The sequence below is a fragment of the Mirounga leonina genome, unplaced genomic scaffold (assembly GCF_011800145.1).
Source record: "Mirounga leonina isolate KUSES-001 unplaced genomic scaffold, KU_Mleo_1.0 Mir_125, whole genome shotgun sequence".
Classification (NCBI taxonomy): Eukaryota; Metazoa; Chordata; class Mammalia; order Carnivora; family Phocidae; genus Mirounga; species Mirounga leonina.
Window position 1 is genome coordinate 75,606,972 of NW_023270305.1, and position 24,774 is coordinate 75,631,745.

Sequence of the window (24,774 nt, forward strand, 5' to 3'; positions counted from 1 at the left end):
TTTCTTCTGCTAGCCTGCTTTTCTCTTCTCTAATGAGAGATAACTGACAGCCCTGTTTTGTATGAAATTATGGAAATCACAGACTGGAGGAAAGGGGAGTCATTATTTCAGAACTGAAAAGGTGTGGGTGTCTTCAGTTCCCCCCCCCCCCCCCGCAAATTGCCCATCACTGGAAAGGAGCCAGTAAACTGGAAAGGGGCTGAGGACAGTGGCACATAACAGGAGCACAACTAGTCAGCTAAAGACACAGCCAGAATGTGATTTTTCAATTGACTGCTACCTCCTCCCTAAGCGTCCAAAAATAAAAACAACGTCCAAGCAGTTTTTAAGACCAAGACAGAGAGGAAGCAGATACACAAGCCCCTGAACCGTGGCTTCCCGGTGAGTGAAATCCAGTCTTCAGAGCAGGCTGGATGATGGAAACGCTCTCGGTGGCATTTCTCCGCGAACATTGTCCCTTTCAGTCTTACCCTCGCTCACGTGAGTCGGGGCGTCCATGAATATCCCCGGACCACAAGAGGGATCTCTTTGGGAATCAGACGGGACGAAGGCAAAAGAAGGAGACGCACGTGCAGAGATGGGGTGTGTGTTGGGAAGGGGGGGTGTGGGTGAACTCCAGGCTTGCAGATTTAGATCTCAAGGCTGAGAATGTTCCGCTTGCACTGGAGCATCCTGTACCGCCTCCTGCCCTGCCCTGCGCGCGCACCGCACTCACACGCACGCCCTCGCACACGCACACACTCGCACCGCCACACCGCTCCAAGCCGTTCCGCTCGCCGGACTGCTGAGGAGGAAGCCCCTCCGAGGCGCGCTCGCCGGAGGTGAGGCGGCCTGGCCCGGCACTGACCCCCGCGAGCGCACCGCGCGGCTCTCGGGACTCCGGAGCCCGCGGGCCCGGAACGAGGCGCGCGGCCGCCGGCACGAGCGGGGGCTGCCCGGCGCGGACCGGACAGGAGGCGGGAGCAGGCCGTGAAGGGGGGTGTCGCCGCCGCCTCCTCCCCGCGCCTCCCGGCGTGCCCTCGCTCCCTCCTACCGCCCCGCCCCGCCGCGCCTCCGCCGCGGGGAGCTGGCGTTCGAAGGAGGCGGTGGCGCCGCGTGTGCGCGCGCGTGTGGGCGTGGCCGTGGGTAGCGCGGGGAACCCACGCGGCCCGGGCGCCCCCGCTAGCGGCGCGCTGGCTCCTCCCGGCTCTGGCCTGCAGGGGGCGCCGCGCGTTGGCGCCCCGGAGAGGTAGGGTGGTGGGGGAACCAGCAGCCAGCCTCCCCGCGCCGAGGAGGGGCCGGGCGGAGGCCCCGGACAGAAGCGACTTTCCCCCGCGCCTCGCGGAACGGGTCGGGCGGAGTCCTGAGGCCGGGGCTCACCCGACGCCGGACTGAGTGATTGCACGCTGTCACCAACGAGAGGCCGCGGGGCGTCGCAGCCCGCTCTCGGGTCTCTGCGGCTGGAGGAAGCCACGAGCTGGCAGGGGGAGTTTGCCACCTGGCTGCTTGGCTTGGCTTGGCTCAGTCCTTACTCTGGAGTTGGGAGGGGGAGCCTTTCTTTTCTCTCCTCGCACAGCCGCGCAAAGCGTCGCAAAGTTTCCCACCACTCGGGGAACGAAAGCGGATCAAGTTCGAGCCTTGCTTCCTGGCTGGGACGACCCGAAAGTACCAGAAGTCTGGCCCGCGAGCTGCGCCCTTGGCTTCCCCAGCAGTCACCTCAAATGCACGCCCCTTCCCTGGCCGAGCGCGGATGCGGCGGGTCCTGGGCTGGGGGAACCGGGAGACCCGGGAATCGGCTGCCGGCGCCGCGCCCGCCCCTGCCCAGCTCGCGGGCCGTGCCCGCCTTCCCGCTCGACGGGGCTCTGCGCCCCCACTCCCCACGCCCCCGGGGACTTGCCCACCCTGCAGCATCGCTGGAAGGGAGGAGAATAGGGGCCACGCTCCCAGAGGTACAGAGTTCGAGTCCTCACAGGCCACCGAGGCGGGAGCTTGATCCGTCCCGGGGACTCTGCACACACCCCACGGGGGCGCCCAGGGTCAAAAGTGCCTTTGGAGTAAACCTGACTTTGTGAAACCTCAAACTCTGGGGTGTCCACGTCCCTTTCTCATTCCAGAAGTTCAGCTGAGCTTTGGATAATAACTGTCCCCCGTCCTCATCGGGACCCAGCAGCCAAACCAAGGCCAGAGGTGTGCGAATTTTTTTTTTTAAAGACCCACACCTTATAAATGTGAGATTTTTATCAGGCAGTACAGATTACTTAAAGCGTACCGTTTCTCCGCGATCCAATTTTATTAGGATTTACTCTCATTTGTGCTCCACTTCTCTGGGGAAATAATGCTTTGATTAATGTAATCCTGGCCCGGGATCCGCCACATGCCCCTCGCCCCTCTCCCAAGAGAAAGGGCCTGTTTGACAAACAATAACAGAGCAGTAACTCTTGCAATCTGCCCACACCTTTGGGGGTGGCTGGGGAGAGGGTGACACACGTTCAAACGCCGTTTGCAAATGCAATGGTGAGAGAAGGGAGCGGGCTCTGCAAGGAGCGAACTTTCCAGACGCAAAGCCCTGGGCATCGAGGCGCGGGGGGCTCATGGGGAGGGACTCTGGGTGGGGTGCGCGCGTGGGTGCATGTGCGCGCCTGCCCTCTGATTGCTCCCGGTGTCTGCCTCTTTGTCCCCCGCCTCAGGCCTCCACCACAGGGATCTGCGCGCTCTCCGTGGGCAGTCCCCGGACCCAGGGCGCGTCCACAGCGCCCACCCGCGGCCCCAAAACACCTCGAGAGCAGATCTTAGGAGATAACCAGGCACCGACCTGAGGTGCCCTGCAGCTGCCAAAACCTCGGCTAGAAACCTAGAATGTGGGATCACATCCAGTGGTTCTCATGCATACATGCATGTCTCCATCCACCCGTGCATACATGCATACCATACAAATCTGCGGACGCAGGCACGGAGAGCTGCACCTCACCCTTGCTTCGGGTTGAGAACGGGCGCCCCCTTTCCCGCTCTCCCTCCTCCCGCGCAGCCCTGGCCCCCTCCCGAAGGGAGAACAACAGCTCAATTACGGAAAGGAGCGAAGGAAAGAAATCCCAGGCTCGGAGGCGCCCGCTGCTGCTTCTCTGGTCCCCTTCCCTTACGCCCCCTCCCCACCCCCACTGTCCCCAGCTCGGGGAGGGCGGGGATGCGGCGGTGCGAAGGGGTCCTGCCCTGCTCCACCAGAACAAAGCCCACCGCGGGAGCCCGCGGCCGCGCACCGAGCCCGTGACAAAGGCGGGCGGGCGGCGCCGAGCTCCAAGTCTGCGCTCCTGCCGCGGAGCGGGAAGGAGGCCTGGAAGGTGGGGAGCGATTTGCACCCTGTTTTTCCTGAGCTGCTCCTTCTTGCTCCTGCGTACCCAATGACCTGTTAGGGTGACTCAGCGTTCACCTCTTCGCTGCCCCGCACCCCTATCTCCCTCTGTCTTGTCCCTTTCGTCCCCAATCTCCCTGCTTTTTTCTCCACCTTACTTCTTTTACCTCTTCTCCTTCTCCCTTTGCCTTTGACTCTTTTTTTAAAAAATCTCTTTCCATTTTTCTTTTCCATAGAAAAGCAATGCTAATTTGACTTCTGAAAGCCGCTGTAGGCGTCCAAACGACAGTTTGAAAGACCTTACAGGGCAGTGCTTAGGGAGAAAGGGAGTAATGGGATCCTCTTAATTTTATTAAGCACACTGTGATCTAAAAAAAATAAAAGGCAGCCTAAGGAAGAGGAGCTTAGCCCTGGGGCCCCCACAAGTCACCACCTATTCGGGAGAAGTCACTTCTGACAGCCACAAATGGGGGCCGGGGTGGGGAGGGGGATGCGAGATCTCTCCGCTGTGCAATGGAGCCCTTGAGTGTTGGTGTCCCCCAAGGCAAACCTAGTTTCTAGGGAAAGTTCCAATCGGACTTTATAACCCTGGCAAGGAATCGCAGGTCAGACACCTGCAAGGAAATGGTAGTGTTTTCCAACTTAGGATACTTCAATAGTCAGTGTTTGTCCAAGTCAAGTTTTACTTGTTTTTGCGTTGTGAACGAAAAATAAAGGGAACAGCCTAGGCCGTTTGGACAATACATGCCGTGACTTATGGGGATTTTTGCACCCTGATATAATACTAAATTAAGATTTGATACCTCTCAAGCATCACTATAAGCCTGGGATCCTCCCCTTGGGCTTTATTGAGTAAGCAGGCTTCCTACAGAAAATCTGAGAGAAGGGGAGCCTTCAAAGAAATAGGGGATACGTCACTTTTAACTTGGAACAAACCCCAGTACATGAAGCCACAGTGAGCAAGGTCACTTAGTTCTACTGTCAAAGTCTCTTTACCAGATATAGGGCTGAAATTATATTGCTGCAAACCATGTAGGGGTTGAAGTATCAAATATCAATAAGCATTGATAATGTATTTTAAAGTTGGGAATGTATTTGAAAGGTGAACAAAATAGCTACGCTTTCTGGAAGACCCCCTGTGGCTGACGGGTCCAGGGTGGGCCTAAGGAGGGAGCCTGACATGAAGTGGGAACTTCCCCATTCACAGAAGAGGCACTGCATTAAGGACCATTTGGGGAAAATGTCCAAAGGAGCAGCCTTCAGCCTGGTAAGCTGCACCCAGCTCCTCAGACAATAGCTGAGTTCAAATGCCAAAAAATCTAATAAAAAACAGAGACACCAAAGTGCAAGAATTGTTTTTTGATGTGCCACGATGACTCTTACCCATCACAAAACTACTCAGTTCCAAGGCAGAAAGAAGACACTGTATAATGTATAGGGAACGGTCTGGATAGAGGGTGTTCCCAAAGGAGAGAGGAGTTCAGTTCTGTTAGAACCACAAGCTCCAAAAATCCAACCACCCCTCTGGCAAGGCTGAGTTAATATTTCTAGGTTTTGTTTTTAAAAACACAGACACAAATGCATGCACACGCGTGCGCGCGCACACATGCATACACACACCCCAAGTTGACCTTGGAATATTTTTCTAGCTAGTACATACCCACATGTTTTGGTTAATAAACCATCATCATCACTCTGGGTTACCTAGCCCTGTGAATTTAAATTTGAAGAAGACCATTGTGTTGGGGGTGGGGGTGGGGAGGTGAGAGGGGAAGGCAAGAATAGTCCATCACGTTGTGTCAGCTACGGCTTCCCTAGCGATTGGTAGTTTCCATTACCAGACTTGTCAGGTGCATACATGCAGCTAGAGTGGGCAAACACTTGGAAATGGGTTGTTTTAAGAGCATGCACTCGATAACCAACTTATTGTGCCTTTTTCATTTAGATTCCACAATCTGAAATGGCCTGTAGTTTAAAGCAGTCCTACGAGCATCAGAAGTAAAGCTTCTTTCTATTTAGGGTGAGAATTTACAGTGTCTGCATTTAAAATTGCTCCTCCAAACCCATCTTAAAAAAAAACAACAAAAAAAAAACCTAAGTGTTGGCTCCTTTCCTACAGATCAGATATATCAGTTATTAAAGTGATACAAAGAACTGGGCTGGGTAGGGGGGATATCAGCAGGCTTCAAAAAAAAAAAAAAAAAAAAAAAACTTAGCAAGACCAAGAAACAACTCATCCACTGCCAAGATGACAAATACTCATTTCCACCCAAAAGCTGCTGTTGAAGAGCCCTTTCCTTTGTATATGGCACACACTGTGGGTTGTGAGTATGCTTAACATTTTAATTTGTAAATGATAATGGCAAATGTGCTTCTACTCTGCTAAGGTGTCAGAGCACCTTATCATTCTCAAATGGAAGCAAATGAGTGAATGGGTATTTTGTGTTTTGTACGTTTGACCCAGGTAATGTTCTTCATTCTCCTGTTTGGCAAAAGCAATTTCACCATCCCCAACAATTAAAAGTCTGTAGTTTTGCCCAGCAAAATAATTCATACCCAGCTTGATCGTTTCCACCTCCAAATCATTATAGATTTCTATAATATGTCAGTTCTCAAATTAACTTGTTGCTTTACCCAGAATTATTATTTTCTGTTTCTTTTACTTTAGGTAACCTAAGACTATAGATATCATTAGGAGCGAGCATTCTTTTTCATGTGTGTGTGTGTGTGTGTGTCTTTAAGTACCTTTGCAAGAAAGGAAAGTAAGTAGCAGCCAAGATAGTTACAATCACAGATCTCCTGAAACCAAAAAAATACCACGCTCTAAATATGTACAATTATTGCTTTTTCCCCCAAACTGTCTGGCTAAATAGAAAAAAGTTTCCTTTCTCCTTAATAATTTTTAAATGCATTTAGCGACCCTGGGCGCACAAAGTAAACTAGAGCTTGGAGGCATTTGTCCAGTTCACGTGAATCTCCCCCAGAAGTCTTTTGTCTGAAAAGTCCGGAGAGCTGAAGAAAAAGCAATGTTTGGACTCAGATTACACAGTTTCCTCAAATTTCCACCTTGTTTTATTAGCACAAACCTGACAGTACATTTCCTGACTCCAAATGTGAGAGCTCGCGTTCGAAAATCATGAATTAAAATGTTCAGAGTATCTGCTTTGCTTATATTATTTCCATAATCTCTCAACTCTCCTGGAATTAAATGCCATTTATAAATCCAAACCTTGACTTTTTCAAGTTAGTTTCAAGGAAAAACTTCTGGTGGCTGGAACCTGGTTGACTTCGAGTTGAGTTTGAAAGAATAAGGTGTCTTTTCCCTTCTTCCAGAGGGACACTGGGGCTTTCACGAAACGTGCCCCCTTCCTAACAGGCTCTGTGACACATTCACAGGTGCGTTGAACCACTGAACCGTGGAAGCCAGCTTCTCACTTCCAGTCACTCATGGCTTCCCTTCCTTAGTCATGGTCTCTAAATCTCCTTGGGAAAATTGTTAGTGACAAAATGACTAATTCCTCAGAACCAGTCAGGATTTGCCCTTCACTATTTTAGGAAGTTTTCCGCACATCTTTTTCATCCTTTGCCACAATAAAGTCCAACCTTCATTGGCAGTATCTAAAAATCTCTGAGGCAGAAACCTTGTGCTCTACTAAAACTTTTCTTCAACTGTGTTAAGTAATATTGTCCTAAAAAGTTTCAAGTCCACAGTTACTTCTCACCGATGGCTATTTTGTATTTTCTTTTCCCTATCGAGGCTTTCCAGGGTAAATCCAAAATCCTTCTACAACTATAGGAAGTAGCAAGAATTGAAGTAGCCATTAAATATCAAATGGAGTAAAAGGGTTCCTGGAAGCCTTGACTAAATCTCCAAGAGCTTGAGTTTTATTTAGAAGTCAAAGCATGTATCAAGTTGAAGAACGTTTATTATTTAACAGATAATACCTTAGAACGCATTTTTGCTCTCTTGACTGACTTGCTTCCCCAAAAATACAACCTGAAATGTAGCATCTTAAGTAACTTATTCTATGCCCTTGATAATTTTTTAAATGTTTTTGCTTTCACAGCCCAATTCTGTTTTCCAGTCCTATATACACTTCACTGAGAGAAATGGACAAATGCTTTTTTTGCTTTTCTGTGTGTGTGTGTGTGTGTGTGTGTGTTTTAACTGTATTTCCTTCAGGGCCATTTCACAGACAGGGATGGGTGGGAGACAGAGAGGTCACGGTCCTAATTTTTAAAACCCTGTGTTATGTAATGAATTCACTCCTCATTGTGAATATGCGTAGAAAGGTAGGGGTGTTTGTTCCTTTGGCAAGTTTGGAGGAGCAGATTTGCTTTTCAAACAGCTACATTTTACCTGCTAAGACGAGTCAGTGCGCCCCCTGCTGACAAGTCAATAGTGCGACTCCTGAGCACTTCCAAAGTTTATTTTGTTCAGTAAACCGTGTCATATAAAATTAACAACAACCAATAAAATTAGCTTATATGTTTCAACTGTAAAAGTCCAAAACAAAATAAAGCTAGTTTTAGTGGCGCTAGAAATCTCTAGTTTGGCTTCTTCTCTTTGGCTGAACCAAGGTCCTTTTATCTAAAGCCCAGTGCACAAACATATAGCTTAATGTGACTAGTGTTCTTCCTTTTATTTCTTTCTCTATGGCAACCAATATGCTCTGCTCAGAAATGTTCCCCATCAAGGAAACAAATGATCTTCAGGGAGCAGCTCTATATGGCATCTGGTCCAATGGAGCACAGAGAGTTAACCCCAGTCAAAAGCAATGCTGCCAAGCACGTAAACAAGGAGTGGAAAACTGGCGATTCTTACCCCCCTCCCCAACTGAAACCTCTTCCTCCCTCCTTACAAACCATTTCACTGATTTGGCATCAACTGTTTCCAAAGAAATTACAAATTTTAAATTGTAAGGTGTTCTGGAGGCTAAAGTGCAATAAAATTCCAGCCATTTGATTTTACCCCCTCATCGCACCAGACGCGGCTTCCTTTAAAAAGAACAAAACCAAGAAGCTTTTACAATCCTCTCCAGCCTATTTCACTAAGGTAAGGTGCCCACACAGGCTTGGCCTTGGCCTAGCTATTTCCTACAGCCATATTTATCTAATTAACTGCACCTCGCAAGTAAGTTCCCCCTCGATTTTTACAAAACCCAAGGACAGTGGCAAGGGGGGGGGGTGCAAAGCTGGCTGTCAAAATGGAAAACAAAGTAAAATCTAGTTTTCAATAATAAAGGTCCCGCTTCCTTTGGGAATAAAGTGTAGGATGTCCTGGTTAGTTTTGATTGATCACCCTCTTTTCTGATGGACTTTCACTACCGAGCTGGGAGGCAGCAACTAAGACTGCTCCCCAGACTCGGCATTAACCAGGGGTGCACTGACTTCCTGCCTCCTCTTCCTCCCCTGCTTCCTTCCACTGCGGCTCTCTGCCCTCCCTTTGCCAAGCCCTCCCCCCATCCCCCTGCTCCCAGCAGGAATCCCCCCACCACAATCCCAGACAAGCACACACGGGTCACCACATCAGCCCTGGCTACAGAAAGGGGGTATCTTCCCCTCCAGTTCTGATTCGCTAGGAAAAAAACCCCAAAGCAAGAAATATGTATAATATGGCGTGCCTTATAATCATTTTTTCTAGGGCTTCCCCCTCACACACACAATCAACAATTAAAATTAATAGCACTCTCCTCCCCCACCCCCCAAAAAGTGAAATGCCTCACAGTGGGGAGCTTTGGAATGAGTCCATCTTTTTATGTAATATTTTAGCAGGGTTGAGTTTTTTTACTCTCCCCCAGCACACTTTCCCTTCCTTCCTTCAAAACAGTTGCTCTGTGAACCCTCTCTAGTCCCAAGCAATGAAAATAAGCTCCCAAACCTACAAGAGCGTAAATAACCCGGAAAAGAGGTGGAGAAAGAGAGAAAGCAGGTAAAGAAAATGAAAAGCACTTACCGAGCAAACTTCCAGGGTTAGATTTTAAAATAAAAGAAGATGTTTTATTATTTTTTTTAAAGGTGCATGGGAGGGGGGGGAGGTATATTCTCAACTCCCCAGAACCGATGCATCCTTAGTCTTCCCTTTACACTGACTCCTCTAAACCCAGCTCTCCACCAGTCTATTATTTTCACCAAAATATATGAAAATGTATGCAAATGAAAATCAGCACTAACTGTTCTCCCCTTGTTATATACTTTGGATTTTTTTTCCAGACAAAACAATCACACTCGGCAAAGGGAGGGGGCGGATGGGGTGGGGCTGGGTGGGGGGAGGCTGGGGAGCTCGGGAGAACTAAGTACGCGGAAAGGGGGGAGGACGAAGGGGACAGACCTCGGAACAGAAGTGTATTTCTGTTATCGAGGAGCACAGCGTTTTGGGGGGCTTCCCATATGCACACACACCCTCCTTGAAAAGAAAGAAAGTGGATCTGTTTGCAGAGGCGCTATCACGTTTCATCAGGCCACCTGAGACTGCCTTTGAAAGCGTGTACTGTGAAATTCATAGCAGTAATTTAGACAAAATCCTCACTGTATATTAATGAAAGGCGGCCCCATGGCTCTGTTCCTATCCTCCCCATTCAGTGTAAACAAAACCACGAGACTCTCTCGGTTTTTGAGCCGGATCCAAGCAAAATCGGCAGGAAAGGAAAACACGGGGTGCTGGCACCGACTATTCAAACGTCTGCACCTGGAGATCTCAGATTTATTCAATGAAATCTGTGTTCCATCTTTTATATATACATATACACATACATAAATATAAAAAAGGAACGTTAGGGGGACGTAGAGGGGGGAAAATCCGTTGTGTTGGGGTTTGGTTACCGCTGCCTTTCAGATCTGTACCTCAGCAGTAATGGCTTTGCTAAAAACCTACCTACGGCGGTATCTCCCACCCGGCAATCAGGAGCTGGACGAGATCCTACAGAAATCCTACGCGTCTACTGTTAATCTTGAGATCACGCAAGGCGTAGCTTGAGGCTGGGCTGGAGAGCTCTGGCTTTAACTGAGTTCACCTAACTGCGTTCAGCCAGAGGAATTACTCATCGGGAGAGGGCAGCCCCGTTCGCAGCTTAATCGGAGCACACCGGCGGCTCCGCATCTACCTCCAGGGCCGCCGCTCGGCGGCGGGCGCCGCTGGAGCTCAGGACTGCCGGCTGCAGGAGCAGGCTGGGGGCGGTGGGCTCAGGGCCCGCGCACCCGCAGCCAGGGGTGCGGGGCGCACGCCCACGCACGCTCATTAGGAACGATGTATTTATTGAACGTCCGAGTTGGGTTAGTTCATTGGAAATCCCCGAGGAGGGTTCAATTTGCCCTTGTTTTCGTTGCCACTTTCTCTTTTTTCTTGGTTCGCTGAGGTTCCTCTGTGCAGCGTTTCCGCTTGGCCGCGTCCCCCCACCCCCGCTTCTCCCGCCTACCCTGCGCGCGCCCCCTCCCGTCCCCCTTAACTCTTTCAGCCTGGCTGGGGCTGAGAAAGCGTTTGTCGCCGCCAGCCCATCCACTACGCAAACCCATCTGAAACAGAAAAGAAAGAAAAAGCACCACTGTGTCTAAGAATAGCGAGCAAGCAAAACACCACTAATAACCATAGAGGGAGAAAAAATATATATATACACACACACACACACACTATATATATATATATATATATATATATATATATACACACACACACACACACACACATATGCACACACACGCACAATGTAAGCGGTGGAGGGCGCGGCTAGTGGATCCTGGTTCTTTAGGCCGGCTCCTGCTGCAGTGGGAATTCCCGGAGCCATTGGGGTGGAATACACTTACGATGGATCTATGGGGAAAGGTCGAGCTGATAGCTTTTCAAATACACCGCAGGGCTCTGCTGACCGGCACCCTCCAAACACACAAGGACACGCTCGCTACTTGCTTGAATCCCAGAGGAGGGGGGAGGGAAGAAGGGAGGGAGAGCGGAGAGGCAGAGAGGGGGTGGGGGAGAGAGCGAGCCGCGGCAGCTAGCGGTCCGTCTCGCACGCGCGGGCACCGCGCTGGTCCTGGGCTGCAGGTTTCCCAGATGATGGCATCCGAGAACTTAAACAAAGGGGGACGCCGCCGGCGCAAAGCGGCTGCGGAAAGTTACGGCGGCGGATTTCCAAGGAGCGTGGCCACGACCCGAGCCCTTGGCGATGCGAGCTCTCCCTTTCCACCCCCGCCGAGACAGAGACGGGGGCCGGCTGGTGAAGGAAAAAGGAAACTTTGAAACCACTGGGGATACATCAGCCTATAGGTATTAGCGTGAATGGTGCATCCATGCCGCGCGCTTTACAAATCTCTGGGATTGGGGTGGGGAGCGGGGAGGGCGGCAACACAACGCAGTACTAGGTGAAGTGGGTAGGTTGCTATTTTTCATGATTTTTTTCCCCTCTTCATTTTCCTTCTGATTCTAACTCCCCCCCCCCCCTTCTCCCATCCCTCCCTCCCTTTTCTCTCCCCTTTCATCCCCCCCTCCCAGACTGGTAACGAACGCCCTGAGCCGCGGAGAGAACGCCAACCTCTCGGCCGGACACTAAGAGTTAAGATGTGGCGGAGAGGGTGGCGGGGGAGGGGCGGAGAGGAGAAAGTAGAGAGGGGGAGGGAGGCTGGGCGGGGGTGGGGGGGGACGACAGATTTCCAGCTTCTACGACGCTCTGCCTAAATTAAAAAGCAACCAATCGGAACGGCCGGAAGGGGGGCCGCGCGTCCTGAGCCAGTCATTCTGGGCCTGCCAATCACCCAGCGGGTAGCCAATCAGCGGGGGCCCTGGTGCTCGACTTCCTTGTATTTGGGAAAGTGTGGTGGTGGGTGCGCGCTCGCGGCGGAGGGTAAACATTCGACAGTCCCTGCTCTGAGAGGGAGGGACAGAGAGCGAACTGTCAGATCCCAGCGAGAGCGGGCGGGCGAGAGAGGGAGAGAGAGAGAGAGGGAGGGAGAGGGAAAGTGAGAGAGGGAGAGAGAGCGCGAACGAGGGCGCAGAGCGAGCTCCCGCTGCAACTCCGCTCCGGCTCGGCCAGCGCCAGCGCCGTCGGTGCACTCTACGAGCCGTGCAACGTGCCCGCTGGAGTTGGTTGTGTATCAAGGATCCCCTATATGCACACACACACCTCCACCTCCACCAATGCACTCTTCTTCCTCCTCCTCCTCCAGACAACTGCTGGGAAAAAAATAAAACACCAACCCCAACCGTCAGCAACAAGGTAACAGAGCCATTCGACCTCATTTTTCTCCTGTTCAATTTTTTCCTTGTTATATTTGTTTCCTAATTTCTGCCCAAAAGGAAAGATGTCGCATCAGACTGTGACTGTTGCGAGGAGAATGAAAAAGGACTCTTGTTTCAGAGGCAACCAAGAGCTCCGGCAATAGCAACTTCAGAGAAATGCACCATCGCAAGAAGTTTTCCTAGGACAGAACAAAACTTGAAACGAAAGGACCAGAGGAGGAGAGCAGGAGCCCGCCTCTCCTCTCCGCACACGCGAGCAGCCAGCATCACCACGCCTTCAAGGACGAAAAAAGTTTTACTACTCTAAAGGAAAACCAGTGAAATGTGTTCCTGAGGAGGAGAGAAGAGAGCGGGCAAGGGAAGGAGCGGTCCGGTTGCCGGTCATCCATAATTTGGTTAAGGAAGAAAGGAACGGCTGCTTTCTTTGTTGTCTGCCGTGAAATCTTCACTTAGCAGGTGGACTGAGCCCCGCGCCGGGGCAGAGTCCGCACTCGCCCGAGGACCGCAGGAGGAGCGGGAGCCGGCGCGCCCCGCCAAAGAGCCCGGAGCGCAGGCCCGCGCCCCGCCGGGTGAGCCCCGCTGGAGCTAGCGGAACGCGCCGGGGCTGGGGGGCGGCTACGACCCCCCCTGAAGGGGGCGGCCACGGAGCGCGCCCCGAGAAGCGAGCCCCCCTCCCCAGAGCGCTGCTCCTGCTGCTGCTGCTGCTGCTGCTGCTGCTGACCAAGGCCGGCCGGCGACCCCCGCGCCCTGCCGAGCGGCCTTGCAGCTGCAGCCGGGGGCCGCGGCGGCGGCGGCGGCGGCGGGGGCGGAGGCGGCGGAGGAGGAGGCGGCGGCGAAGGCGGCGGGGCCGGCCGGGGCCCGGGGCGGGGGCGGGGGAGGAGGGGGGAGAGGAGGCGGGAGGCGGGGGGGCGCGGCGGCGGCGGCGGCGGCGGCCGCGGCTGCTGCTGCGGCGGCGGCGGTGGTGGCGGCGGTGGGGTGGCGGGAGCGGAGCGGCATGGCCACAGCGGCTTCTAACCCCTACCTGCCGGGGAACAGCCTGCTGGCGGCCGGCTCCATTGTACACTCGGACGCGGCGGGAGCCGGCGGCGGTGGGGGCGGCGGCGGCGGGGGTGGCGGCGGCGGCGCGGGAGGCGGCGGGGGCGGCATGCAGCCCGGCAGCGCCGCCGTGACCTCGGGCGCCTACCGAGGGGACCCGTCCTCCGTCAAGATGGTCCAGAGCGACTTCATGCAGGGGGCCATGGCCGCCAGCAACGGCGGCCATATGCTAAGCCACGCGCACCAGTGGGTCACAGCCCTGCCCCACGCCGCCGCCGCCGCCGCCGCCGCCGCCGCCGCCGCCGTGGAGGCGAGCTCGCCGTGGTCTGGCAGCGCCGTGGGCATGGCCGGCAGCCCCCAGCAGCCGCCGCAGCCGCCGCCGCCGCCGCCGCCGCAGGGACCCGACGTGAAGGGCGGCTCCGGACGCGACGACCTGCACGCGGGCACCGCGCTGCACCACCGCGGGCCGCCACACCTCGGGCCCCCGCCGCCGCCCCCGCACCAGGGCCACCCGGGGGGCTGGGGGGCCGCCGCCGCCGCAGCCGCAGCCGCCGCCGCCGCCGCCGCCGCCGCACACCTCCCGTCCATGGCCGGAGGCCAGCAGCCGCCGCCTCAGAGTCTGCTCTACTCGCAGCCCGGGGGCTTCACGGTGAACGGCATGCTGAGCGCGCCCCCGGGTCCGGGCGGCGGCGGCGGCGGCGCGGGCGGCGGCGCCCAGAGCCTGGTGCACCCGGGGCTGGTGCGCGGGGACACGCCCGAGCTGGCCGAGCACCACCACCACCACCACCACCACGCGCACCCGCACCCGCCTCACCCGCACCACGCGCAGGGGCCTCCGCACCACGGCGGCGGCGGCGCGGGGCCCGGACTCAACAGCCACGACCCGCACTCGGACGAGGACACGCCGACGTCGGACGACCTGGAGCAGTTCGCCAAGCAGTTCAAGCAGAGGCGCATCAAACTCGGCTTCACGCAGGCCGACGTGGGGCTGGCGCTGGGCACGCTGTATGGCAACGTGTTCTCGCAGACCACCATCTGCCGCTTCGAGGCCCTGCAGCTGAGCTTCAAGAACATGTGCAAGCTCAAGCCGCTGCTGAACAAGTGGCTGGAGGAGGCGGACTCGAGCACCGGCAGCCCCACGAGCATCGACAAGATCGCGGCGCAGGGCCGCAAGCGCAAGAAGCGGACCTCCATCGAGGTGAGCGTCAAGGGCGCGCTCGAGAGCCACTTCCTCAAGTGCCCCAAGCCCTCCGCGCAGGAGATCACCAACCTGGCCGACAGCCTGCAGCTCGAGAAGGAGGTTGTGCGGGTCTGGTTCTGCAACCGGCGCCAAAAGGAGAAGCGCATGACGCCGCCCGGGATCCAACAGCAGACGCCCGACGACGTCTACTCGCAGGTGGGCACAGTGAGCGCCGACACGCCGCCGCCGCACCACGGACTGCAGACGAGCGTGCAGTGAAGGCAAGGGGCGCAGCGCAAAGAGGGCCGCCGCCGCCGCCTCCGCAGCCGCTGTCAGCACCGCCACCAACCCCCGCCGCCGCCGCCGCCGCCGCCGCCGCCGCCGCCGCAGCGCCAAGCCCGCACTGGGGCCGCGCCGGGCCCGGGCCGGTCCGCCGCCCTCCCCTCCGCCCAAAGACAAACATGCCCGGCCTTGGAGGAAAAAGAGAGAGACGGACCAAGGAGACATTTCTCAAGTCCAAGGAAGGAGGGGCAAAACAAAACAAAAGCGTAATAAATACCCAGACTGTTTTATATACATATATATAACAAACAAAACCGGAAGAGAAAAAGGAGGCGATCATGAGATCTCGTTTATACTGTGGTGGTGTTTCCTTTTTGTTTTTGTTTTTCTTTTTAAAGAAGGGTGAAGATGCCTAGCGCACCAAAACTGCACTCGTGAGGTTTTTTCCCACCCTAGGAAGTTCTACACGGCAACGGTGGACAGCACCTAGCACCTGCCTCGTCCTCGCCTCTTTAAAAAAAAAAAAAAAAAGGCAAAAAAAAAAAAGCACCCCTCTCTCCTTTTCACTCACTCCCCCCTCCAAAGGGCTGCCTAAAGTGATCTACCGAAACTTTCTTTCCTGGGAGCGACCTGAAAGAAAGCAGAGGCACCGGGTTTAATCAGGGGTTGACTCTGTGCTCGGGGCCCTGTTTTTCTTGGCCATGTTAAAGTCATTTGGGGACAAATTGACTATGAAATGGGAAGGAGAAAACAAAGAACAGTCTTCAGGAAGAAAAAAAAAAAGGAAATATTCACAGCTTCTGAAATTAACAGACTGAATAGCAAAGCCAAAAGAAAAAGTATCCTCAAAGTAACCTTGGAAATAAAGCATCACGAAAGAGCAGAGGGATGGGCAAGGGAGAAGGGGATGTCCTCCGAGGAGTGGGAGAGGCCCGGCCGAGTCCTGGGCAGGGCGGGCGGACTGGGCGCGGAGCGAGGCCCCGCCACCAACCCCGGCTTTAATGGCGGTCACTTGGGTGGATGAGGCCTAAAGATTCCACCGCTAATATTTTTTTTATTAATATTTTTTATTTTTTATTTCTGGACTGACTCAGATAAAGAGATTTAGAAGGACTGAGCACCAGCTGATGCACTTCTCTGGACTTCTCTCCTCAATCCGTTGCCAACTTTGATTGAATGGGTGCTGTGGATGTGATTATATAATACTGCCATTTCCAAGCAGTGTTTTTGGTAGGTTTTAATAAACAGACTTTTCAAAAGACGGCAATATAGAATTGTTAGATCCGTTGTTGATCTAAAAATATTTGCTTTATATTTTCATTAAATGACTTCTTTTAATATTTTATTCAGAATACTTATGAACTGCTGCAAAACGGTAATTTATTTTTCCCCAGATCTTGTATTACGTGTTTTTTTCAGACGAGCACAAATCAAAATGAAATGAAAATATGGACAGTTGCTAGGTAGTAAGGGTATCTTTTGATGTGATCATTTGATTGTAATTTAATTTGAGTAGTGATTCCGTAAGAGCTGATCGAGAAAATAAATTTGTTAGAATGAAATAGTCTGTGTCTGATGCATAAACGCTATGTGGGAAGAAAAGATTTCTTTAGAAAATATTTTTTTACTAATGCAAATCCTTAAGTGATAGCACTTAGCACCACCTAAGGTATATTTGGAAAGAGACAGTAAAGGACAGACATGACAGAAACCGCTAGTACTTTAACATAGTTGTCACTCCTTGTTAATCCATAAATCTCACAACATTTTTCTCTCCCTTGGTTTCAGTGGGTGTTTTTAGGTGAGATTGTCTAAAGACTAGTCCTTTTCTTGGAGATGTCCTTTATCATCTTTCCCAGAAGATTGGACTACAGCACCAGTAAAAATGTGCCAACTGGTTATTAATGGTTAATACAGAGCTCTCCCCCCACCCAAGTTTAGCCTCTCTTTTCCCTCCCGTCCTCCCAACCGTACTGCTAAGTTTCTTTCCTCTTTTTCTGAAGACTAATAGTTGTAAAGAAAAGCTTACAAGTCTATAAAATATTTTTATATTAATTACGTCCCATTAATAACTATATGCAGTTCAGTTTAAATTATTAAGCTGTTTTGGTTTTTTTGTTTTGTTTTGTTTGTTTTTCTTGTACTGGAAGAATGTAGTTCTAAAATCCTGACTATGGGCCACACTGCATTACCCTCAGTGTGATTACCAGCTCAGACTTAAGACTCCACATTTCTATGTTCCGGTCTTTCCCCAGTATGATTCTGTATCTTCTTTACTGGTGCTGGGGCTTTGAGCTTTTTTTGATCACTCTTTAGCTACACCCTGCAGAGCGGTCACATTTATCAAGTTAATGTATCAATATTTACAATGTGGGAAAATGAAAGTATAATGCCTCAGGTTGTGAGTACTATAGACAGACTCAAAAGGCTCTGCTCAGTTGAGTCCCTTCGTATTGTACTTAAAAAAAGTATTTGGGAGTGATAAAGCAATGATTTTATGGATTAATTTCCTCTTAATCTCATTTGGCTGTCACTCACTTTCTGCCTTCTCTCATCTTCCTCTCTCTTCCTCTGATATCGATGCAGGGGTTAAAAAAACCCGGAAAACTGTGAGAGCAACAAGAAACAGTCATTTCTTCCAGACAGACCCTGTGTCACTTTCATAAATCAAGCCCAGCCAGATGGCCATGTATTGGGTTGCATTATTTTAAACACCAAATCGTACTAAAAATCACAATCATTTTGATTTGTGAAATCTGAAAAAGGCCATATTTATTAAACAGAAGGAAAAAAATGAAAACAAGAAACCACAATTTACTTTTCTTTGCGTTCTTGTTTCCTTTTTCTCTTGCTATTATAATCTCTCTGCCCAGCAAATTTACAACCTGGAGTGGGGGTCGGGAGTGGGAACAAACTTCATCATTTTTTTGAGGGGCTACGGGGGCAAGCAAAGAAGGCCTTATGAGAAAGCTGAGGATTGGGTGTGGTGGTTTTTATATGGTGGATACTGCTGGCATGTGAGATGAAATCCTATTTTCCCTACAGGAATGGTAGTGGTTGATTAGAGAGAGAATGGGTCTATTTAAAATTTTAGGAGGTATTTGCTTACTTGATTTGTCTGACAACAAAAGAACTAACATTAGATTTCACACTGTTTTCTATTAAAAAGCAACCTTTGCTGATTACTTTGGAAGGAGCCCAGATTTAAGGGTAGCAGAGTAACTTTTCACCGGAGAAGATGAGAAAGAAAGCCCATTTTATTTCATCATTTTGCGTTTTTAAAAGTGAGCTCATGCTTGCACTCCATATTTTTTTTTTTAAATCAACCCTTTGAATGTATTTACAAAATGAAATTCATGGTTGAAAAACAAAAGAGGGCAGCTATAACTGAGAGGTTTTGTGCTAAGGCTTATATTGTTACACATGTAAATAATGAAAATATTGTTATATATCACCAGATCTTTTTAATGAATTTGGTCATTGTGTTCCTTTGCAGCGCAAGTGTCTTGTGCTTCGTAAAGTGCCCATTTGTTTCCTCCATTTCAATCCACCCCCTCCTCCCCTTCCAACCCAAAGGAAAGTGACAAAGTTCTGTTGCATCAATCTGGCTAATCCGGAGCTAGGCCCATTTATAGTTTGCAGTGTGTCCTGTGGCTCCTGATCAGTTGTCCAAGCCCCTGTCACCTCATTCACCCAACCATCTTCCCCTGCAAGTCTGGGCGATAAATCATTCAAGGTGTATTTAAAAATAGTCACTTTACTGTTGTTGCTCTGCCTTTTTTTTTTTTTTTTTTTAAGTACTTAGCCAAGGACTACTTCTTTGTTCCAAAATAGAACTGTTCATTATTGATCTTAGAGATTCCCTCTGCTTCCCTGTAGCCTCCAGTGTTTGCTTATTACCATGCTCATAATCTGTTTTGTATGAATGGTTTTCAACATTCAGAGAATAATTGGTTCTAATATTAAATGCAGTATATACAATTGATAGTTTTATCGATAAGTGTAATATTTTAAATAATTTTAACAATTAAATTTGTTTTTTAAATTATATATTTGTAAAGTATTTATCCTGTTGGAAGCAACAATATATTGTTGTATTTATTCGTTTATTTTTGTAATAAATGATCAACCTCTTCAAGCTAAATCAAAAATGACACTTTTATATATTTATACAAAATGCATTTTAAGATATGGGCATATTTGCACCAATTTGTATGTAAATAGAGTAAGAGCCATCAATAACTTGTAGCTTTCAGAACTAAATTGAAGGAAGAAACATTCTCTCCACATGGAGTTTAGTTTGCCCAAGTTCCAGGGTAATTAATCAAACTCTAAAATGGATGCAACAAGTATTGGCACTGGATGCAGACTTGAAATTAATTATTTAGGAGGTGGACCTGGTTTTTTTCAAGGCAGAAGGATAGAAATGAAAGAATTCTCTTCTTTCATGAATTGCACGTGACTGACTGGACTGCTTAGGACAGATGATGTGTATCAGTGATAAAACCTAATACCTGGCTGTGCTCAGACATCTATGCTGGGGGAAAGGTGTTGAGAGTTAAGACTTCGAGGCTATCAGTCACTCGGAAGCAAGGTGATTAGAAAAAAAGAGTTGTACTGTGTTTGTTTTTCAAAAGTAGTTCTTGAAATGGCTGTGAGTGAAGAACCTCTCTCTGCTAGTCCCGTTACTGACAGCATGAGCAATCAGTACAGGTTGCTGTTGCTGATGTTGGTGAGAGTGAGGCGCGTCAGAAGTGGGGGGACCCCCTCTCCAGCTCTCCGGGTTCTGTAGTTCACTTGGTCATCTCAGTTCCTCAGGGCGGCTGTTCCGAGGGCCCGAAGGTCACCCACGTGACCTCCCGACTGCTGGAGCCCCACCGTGGGCTTGATCTTGATTTCAATAAGGAAATCAGGGGGCTCTGGGTTTGCCTGAACTTTCCAGTCCAGGAAAGGAAATAGTGCGGAGGCTGGAAGACCTGGGTGGGGGTGGGGGAGCGGAGATAGCAAGAGGGGTACTTGTGTAATCAGATTCTTTGATTTTGTTAGCCTGGCTCATGGCCTATTAATTAGATTACGCTCTCTTTCATTCTTGATTTCACATCCGTGTTTGTTCCTGTATCCTAAAATGTGGGCGCGAGCGTGGCGAGCAGGAGCCTATGATGTCACTGCCGGCCAGCGGCGGCCGCCTGGCCTTCTGGAGGGCTGTGGGCTGCGTTCTTTATGAGTCTTATGTGTCGGATCTTCCTCAAGGAAGAGTTGGCTCTGGAAGTGACCTCAGAGGGGTCTGGGAAGAGGGCAACTGGCATTCTCGCGGCCGCACGGTGTGTGCGCACTAGTGTGTGTGTGTGTGTGTGTGTGTGTGCGAGCGCGCGCGCGCCCTCGCGCCGCGTGCTTGTGGGTGCTGGGGAGGGGAGGGGGGCTGCGGAAATTCGCGTCCTGGACTCTCAAGCCCTAGGGATGCAGATGGCTTGCTCAGGTGCAGGGCCTGCCTCAAGTGGAAATGGGGACCCGAGGAGCGGAGGAGGGCAGCGCCGGGGCAGCGGGCGGCAGAAGCCCAGCTTCTCTCTGGGACGCAGGGCCGGCCGGGCGCCGAGGTGGGGCGGTGGCGGTCACGGTGGGGTGGCCCGATCCCCGCTCGGCCCGACCCGGCCGGCGGTCCGGCCGTAACAGCTGCTGCCAGTCCCACAAGTTGTTTTCCTCGTGGCGACCATTCAGCAAAACGCACGATCCTTTCTCAAAGATTTAAATTTCGCGGATGAATTACCATACACCGGTTGCTTAGCAACTAAATTCAAGCAGGGCTAAGAATATGCAAGCTTTTTGTATTCTCATTAATAAAATGCCACTCTGACACAGCAACCCGACTTTGGATCACTGCAACTTCTGTAAAAGCCGTAGGAGAATACAAACCGATCCTGCCATTTAATTACAGATCAAAATGGCTTGAAACGCGATGTTTTGTTCATCTATCTTCCTAAAAGCGATGTAAAAAATAACGGCTTTTCAAGAGCAGTAGTAAATTTTTTTCTTTAATGGAGTTGTCTATCGGGGTTACTGATAATTGTCAACTGAAACTTTTTTGAAACACAGGTTGAAATATCTCTTTTCATCAACATCTCTACTCTCTCCCTCAGTCCCCTGTCCTCTGATTCTGCGCTCGTTCCCCAGCCTGATAATAACAATTATTGTCATAATTCTGGAAATACTCAGGCCTTGGGAGCCCTAGAGACTAAAGGGCACTTGGTGGAGCAATCGACAAGGCCGGTGGCTGGAGAAAACCTAAGAAACTGAGGAGAGAGAGAAATGAAAACTTGCGAAAGTTTCCTTGGATGGTCGGTCGGCTCAGGTTCCAGAGGTCCTGGCGAACACTTTTTGGAACGCATAGGGGAACTCAAGGTAGAAATGCCCGTCGACCTCTGTTCCACATTTGCGGATTTTCCGTGCTGGGGTCCAGCCTCCTCTCCCCGGAATTCGGTTACCGCCTCCCCCTCCGCGGACCGCAGAGTTCAGAGGGGCTGAGTTCAGGGCCTGCTGACCCCGGCTCTCCCGGAGATCCACCTCCCTGCTGCCCCAAGCCCCGGAACCCTGGAGGAAAAGTACAGACGGAGCTGGACCCCCTGGGTCTTCAAAGACTCTGGCCCAGCCCAGAGCCTGGGATTTACAGAAGGGGGGGCACTTTGTGTCTCTTCCCGAAGGGTGCCGTGCCTGGAGGGGGACGCGCTGGCTCAGACTGAGGTTCTAACCCTTGGCTACACACAGTCCGAACGTGTGGGGAGGGGGGCGGCGGGGGGGAATAGGGGTCAGAGAGGACTGGCCTGGTGCGCGGGTAGGTCGCATTGTTTGGGACTGCGCCGAGATCTAGGAAGCCGGAGCTGTGGAGCGGGGGCAGGGCAGGAGGAGGCTGGCGGCTTTGTGGAAGTTTCGGGCCTCCAGGCCCTGCGCGCCGCTCCCGGCAGTGGAGTGCCTGGTGAACCCTGGGCACTTGGCCGCGTGTGGGGAACCTCGAGCGCCGGGAGAACGCTGGAGGAGGCTGCGTGTGCCCGGCCCCGGCCCGGTCACCTCCCGCGCCCCGGCCCCGGCTCCGGCCGGGGACTGCGGGCCCCGGGCCTGCGCGGCGATACCGAGCTGGCGGCGGGCGAGCGCGGGCCGCAGGGGAAGGCAGGGGTGCCAGGCGGCAGGTCGGTGCCCAGTCCGCCGGCAGGGACGAGCGCGCGCCGGCTTTGCTTTTGAAGCGGTAAAAGGAGGCGGTGGTCCGCTTTAGAAAGATCCAGGGGCAAAAGTGAAACTCTCCAGATTGGTTCCAGTAACATTCCCCGGGAGCCAAACCCCCTTGCGCTTTGGCAAACCTGAGAACTTCAGAGGTGTAAAGTTCCCCGGTCAGTGTAAAGATACCCCCCCCCCCCCACACACACACCCCCTCCGCCACTGACTCAGTTTTACCCGATTTCTTTCTAGTGAATAGGAAAAAAAAAAAAAGTGGAAATCAAACCAGAAGTTGAAATATTTGCTGTGTTAAGTGCTCAGAGGCATTAGAGTTCGTTTTTTCAGTAAAACGTACATAATAAACAGGAAGCCATTTATTTACAAATACAATTGCCCCAGACAAGCCACATTCCATGTACGTAATTCATTAATGGAATTCGTTCCTTTTCCTCCCTTTGGAAAAGAGAAATTTTAGCTTTTAAAAATAGCTGGGTCTTGGGGGAGGGGAAAGAGCATGGTTAGTTACCTGTTCCTAGAAAAAGCAGCAGGGAAGTCTAGCCAATTCTTGTTTGTGGGGGTGTTAAACGGTATAAAATAACCATTTAAAAGGTATGGAGTGCTTTTTTTTTTTCTTCTTCACTCTTCAGAAAATAAGTTTGTTGGTCCGTGGTTGCTGTCGCCAGAGTTGTCCAGTGGAAATGCGCTGGTAACATAATCCTAGCTGGCGTGTGCGTGCCTACACATGTGAGCAAAACTAAAACTAAAATTTAAATGACTTGAGCTGGCTGGGAATATATCAGAATTTTATCCGTAAAACTCACTTAGTTGCCGTAGTTTTAGAAATGTCTGTGGAAACGCGCCTGCCATTCCCTCTCCTTCTTGAGAGGAGTTATCCTGGGGAGATGCTAGCACAGGGCTGCCCAGTTACCAGTATAAACCAGTACCACTTCCCTGGAGAACCTGACTTTGGTCCTTCCTAATTTGAGAAGCTACCTTTAAGTGAATCCCCTGTCCCTGCAAGTTGGGAAGAGGGGCCTTGTTTGGGAGAGAGAACCATTTGGGGGGAAGGCAGAATCATGTGTGGGTCTCTGGGTGACCCAGTGAGTAGCAAATAAACATCAAAAGCACAGGACACGCTGAGGTGTGTCTGGGGCTTTGTGACATCCCAATACATGACATGTTTACAAAGGACAAAAAGGATGATAAACTGTTCATGTTTCATTGTTGTCGCTACAAAATAACAGGACGGACGCTGAGAGGAAAGCAAAAATATCTTTTTAATACAAAAACAAAAACAAAAGGACAAGGGATGTTCTGATGAAGAGCTTCCTGGGAGATTGCACATTACTTGTGTCCTCCAGGACTGCCTCTCAGCAGAAGGCAAGCCCATTTAGTCGGCTGGAACATGCACACTGAAATAGAATAGATATTCATTTCAAAGAGCTCACTTTGTGCCAGCACCGAAATAAAAGGTGCCAAAACCTGCTGTCCTCGCTCTACCCAGGTTCAGACAGGCCAACTTCCGAGGTGTGAGTCGGTTTTGTCCCACTCCCCCAGCCCCTGTACGAATCTGGGAGGGAGAGCATCTATGTTTCACTTACACTTCCAAGGTTGAAAACTCCCCAGCAGAGTTTTTAAAAAGAAATTAAATAAGTCTAATCAGAAAGTGTAGTATCACCCAGAAACTAACAAAATGAAAATAAAGGTCTTCCTAGCTTGCTCCTGAGAATCTGTAGGTTACATCGAGGAGAAACCCATTAATGAACACAATGTCGTCTACAAAGTATTTTTAATGAACATTAACATTTGATGGGGGGTGGGAGTCTTTCAAACTTGCTCAGGTGGGCCTACTGATTATACTTTGTACTCCTTGAAGATTCTTCCAGGGCTTTAAAAAGGTTTCGACCCCGAGAAATGTCTTTAACTCTTCCGAGAACTATTTAATAGTTGTCCTGGATGTTTTCAACAAGAGAAGGATGCAGAGTAAGGAGTCTTGGGTCCAGTGAAGTCTGGGGGGTGGGTATCAGTGGTGCCACTGAGCAGCCAGCACCTGAAATGGGCTTTCTGCTTTTCAATGAGGAGGAGGGGCCACGGAGGTCAGCACTATTTACATACGTACCTGATCCCACCGGCTTTCCTCTATTTATCAAAGAGGAGGACCTGGAAGTGAGGGGTTAAAAGGGAGGGGAGAGACCAAAAGACAGATCAGTTACTTGCCCACTTTGTTCCTGGGCCTTGAACTGGGCTTCAAGGAGGGGAATACAAGTCTCCAGGGAATGAAGCCCCCCCCCCACCTCTCTATTAGCATCACCCTGACACTCTCACCCCCACCTCAGGGCCAGAAAACCCTGTGCCGGCTGATTTGCAGCAAAATGGTAACCTGAGGAACCCCTTGTGAGTGTTACATAACATTCAGAACCTTCTGCAGGGAGAGGTGCTTATGCTTGATTTTTCTCCCAGTGGCTCTGCGCAGGCAGAACAGCCCAGGAAGGAGGAATGAAGACAAATTAAAGAGGAAAT

The 24,774-nt window shown here is 51.1% G+C and overlaps 1 protein-coding gene and 1 long non-coding RNA gene across 2 annotated transcripts; both read left to right on the forward strand.

Moving 5' to 3' along the window:
- Nucleotides 1-12,357: 12,357 nt before the first annotated feature.
- On the forward strand, nt 12,358-12,830 carry LOC118007479. The gene is made up of 2 exons (XR_004678426.1): nt 12,358-12,531; nt 12,673-12,830. It is a non-coding gene; the product is annotated as an uncharacterized LOC118007479 (long non-coding RNA).
- A 718-nt stretch (nt 12,831-13,548) lies between these two features.
- Nucleotides 13,549-15,082, forward strand: POU3F3 (POU class 3 homeobox 3). The gene has a single exon (XM_035000514.1). The coding sequence runs from the start codon at nt 13,549-13,551 to the stop codon at nt 15,046-15,048; it is 1,500 nt and encodes a 499-aa protein (XP_034856405.1). The 3' UTR covers nt 15,049-15,082.
- The last annotated feature ends 9,692 nt before the right edge of the window (nt 15,083-24,774 follow it).

Coding starts and splice junctions, on each gene's coding strand:
- POU3F3 (XM_035000514.1), top strand. CDS start 13,549: ATGGCCACAGCGGCTTCTAACCCCTACCTGCCGGGGAACAGCCTGCTG.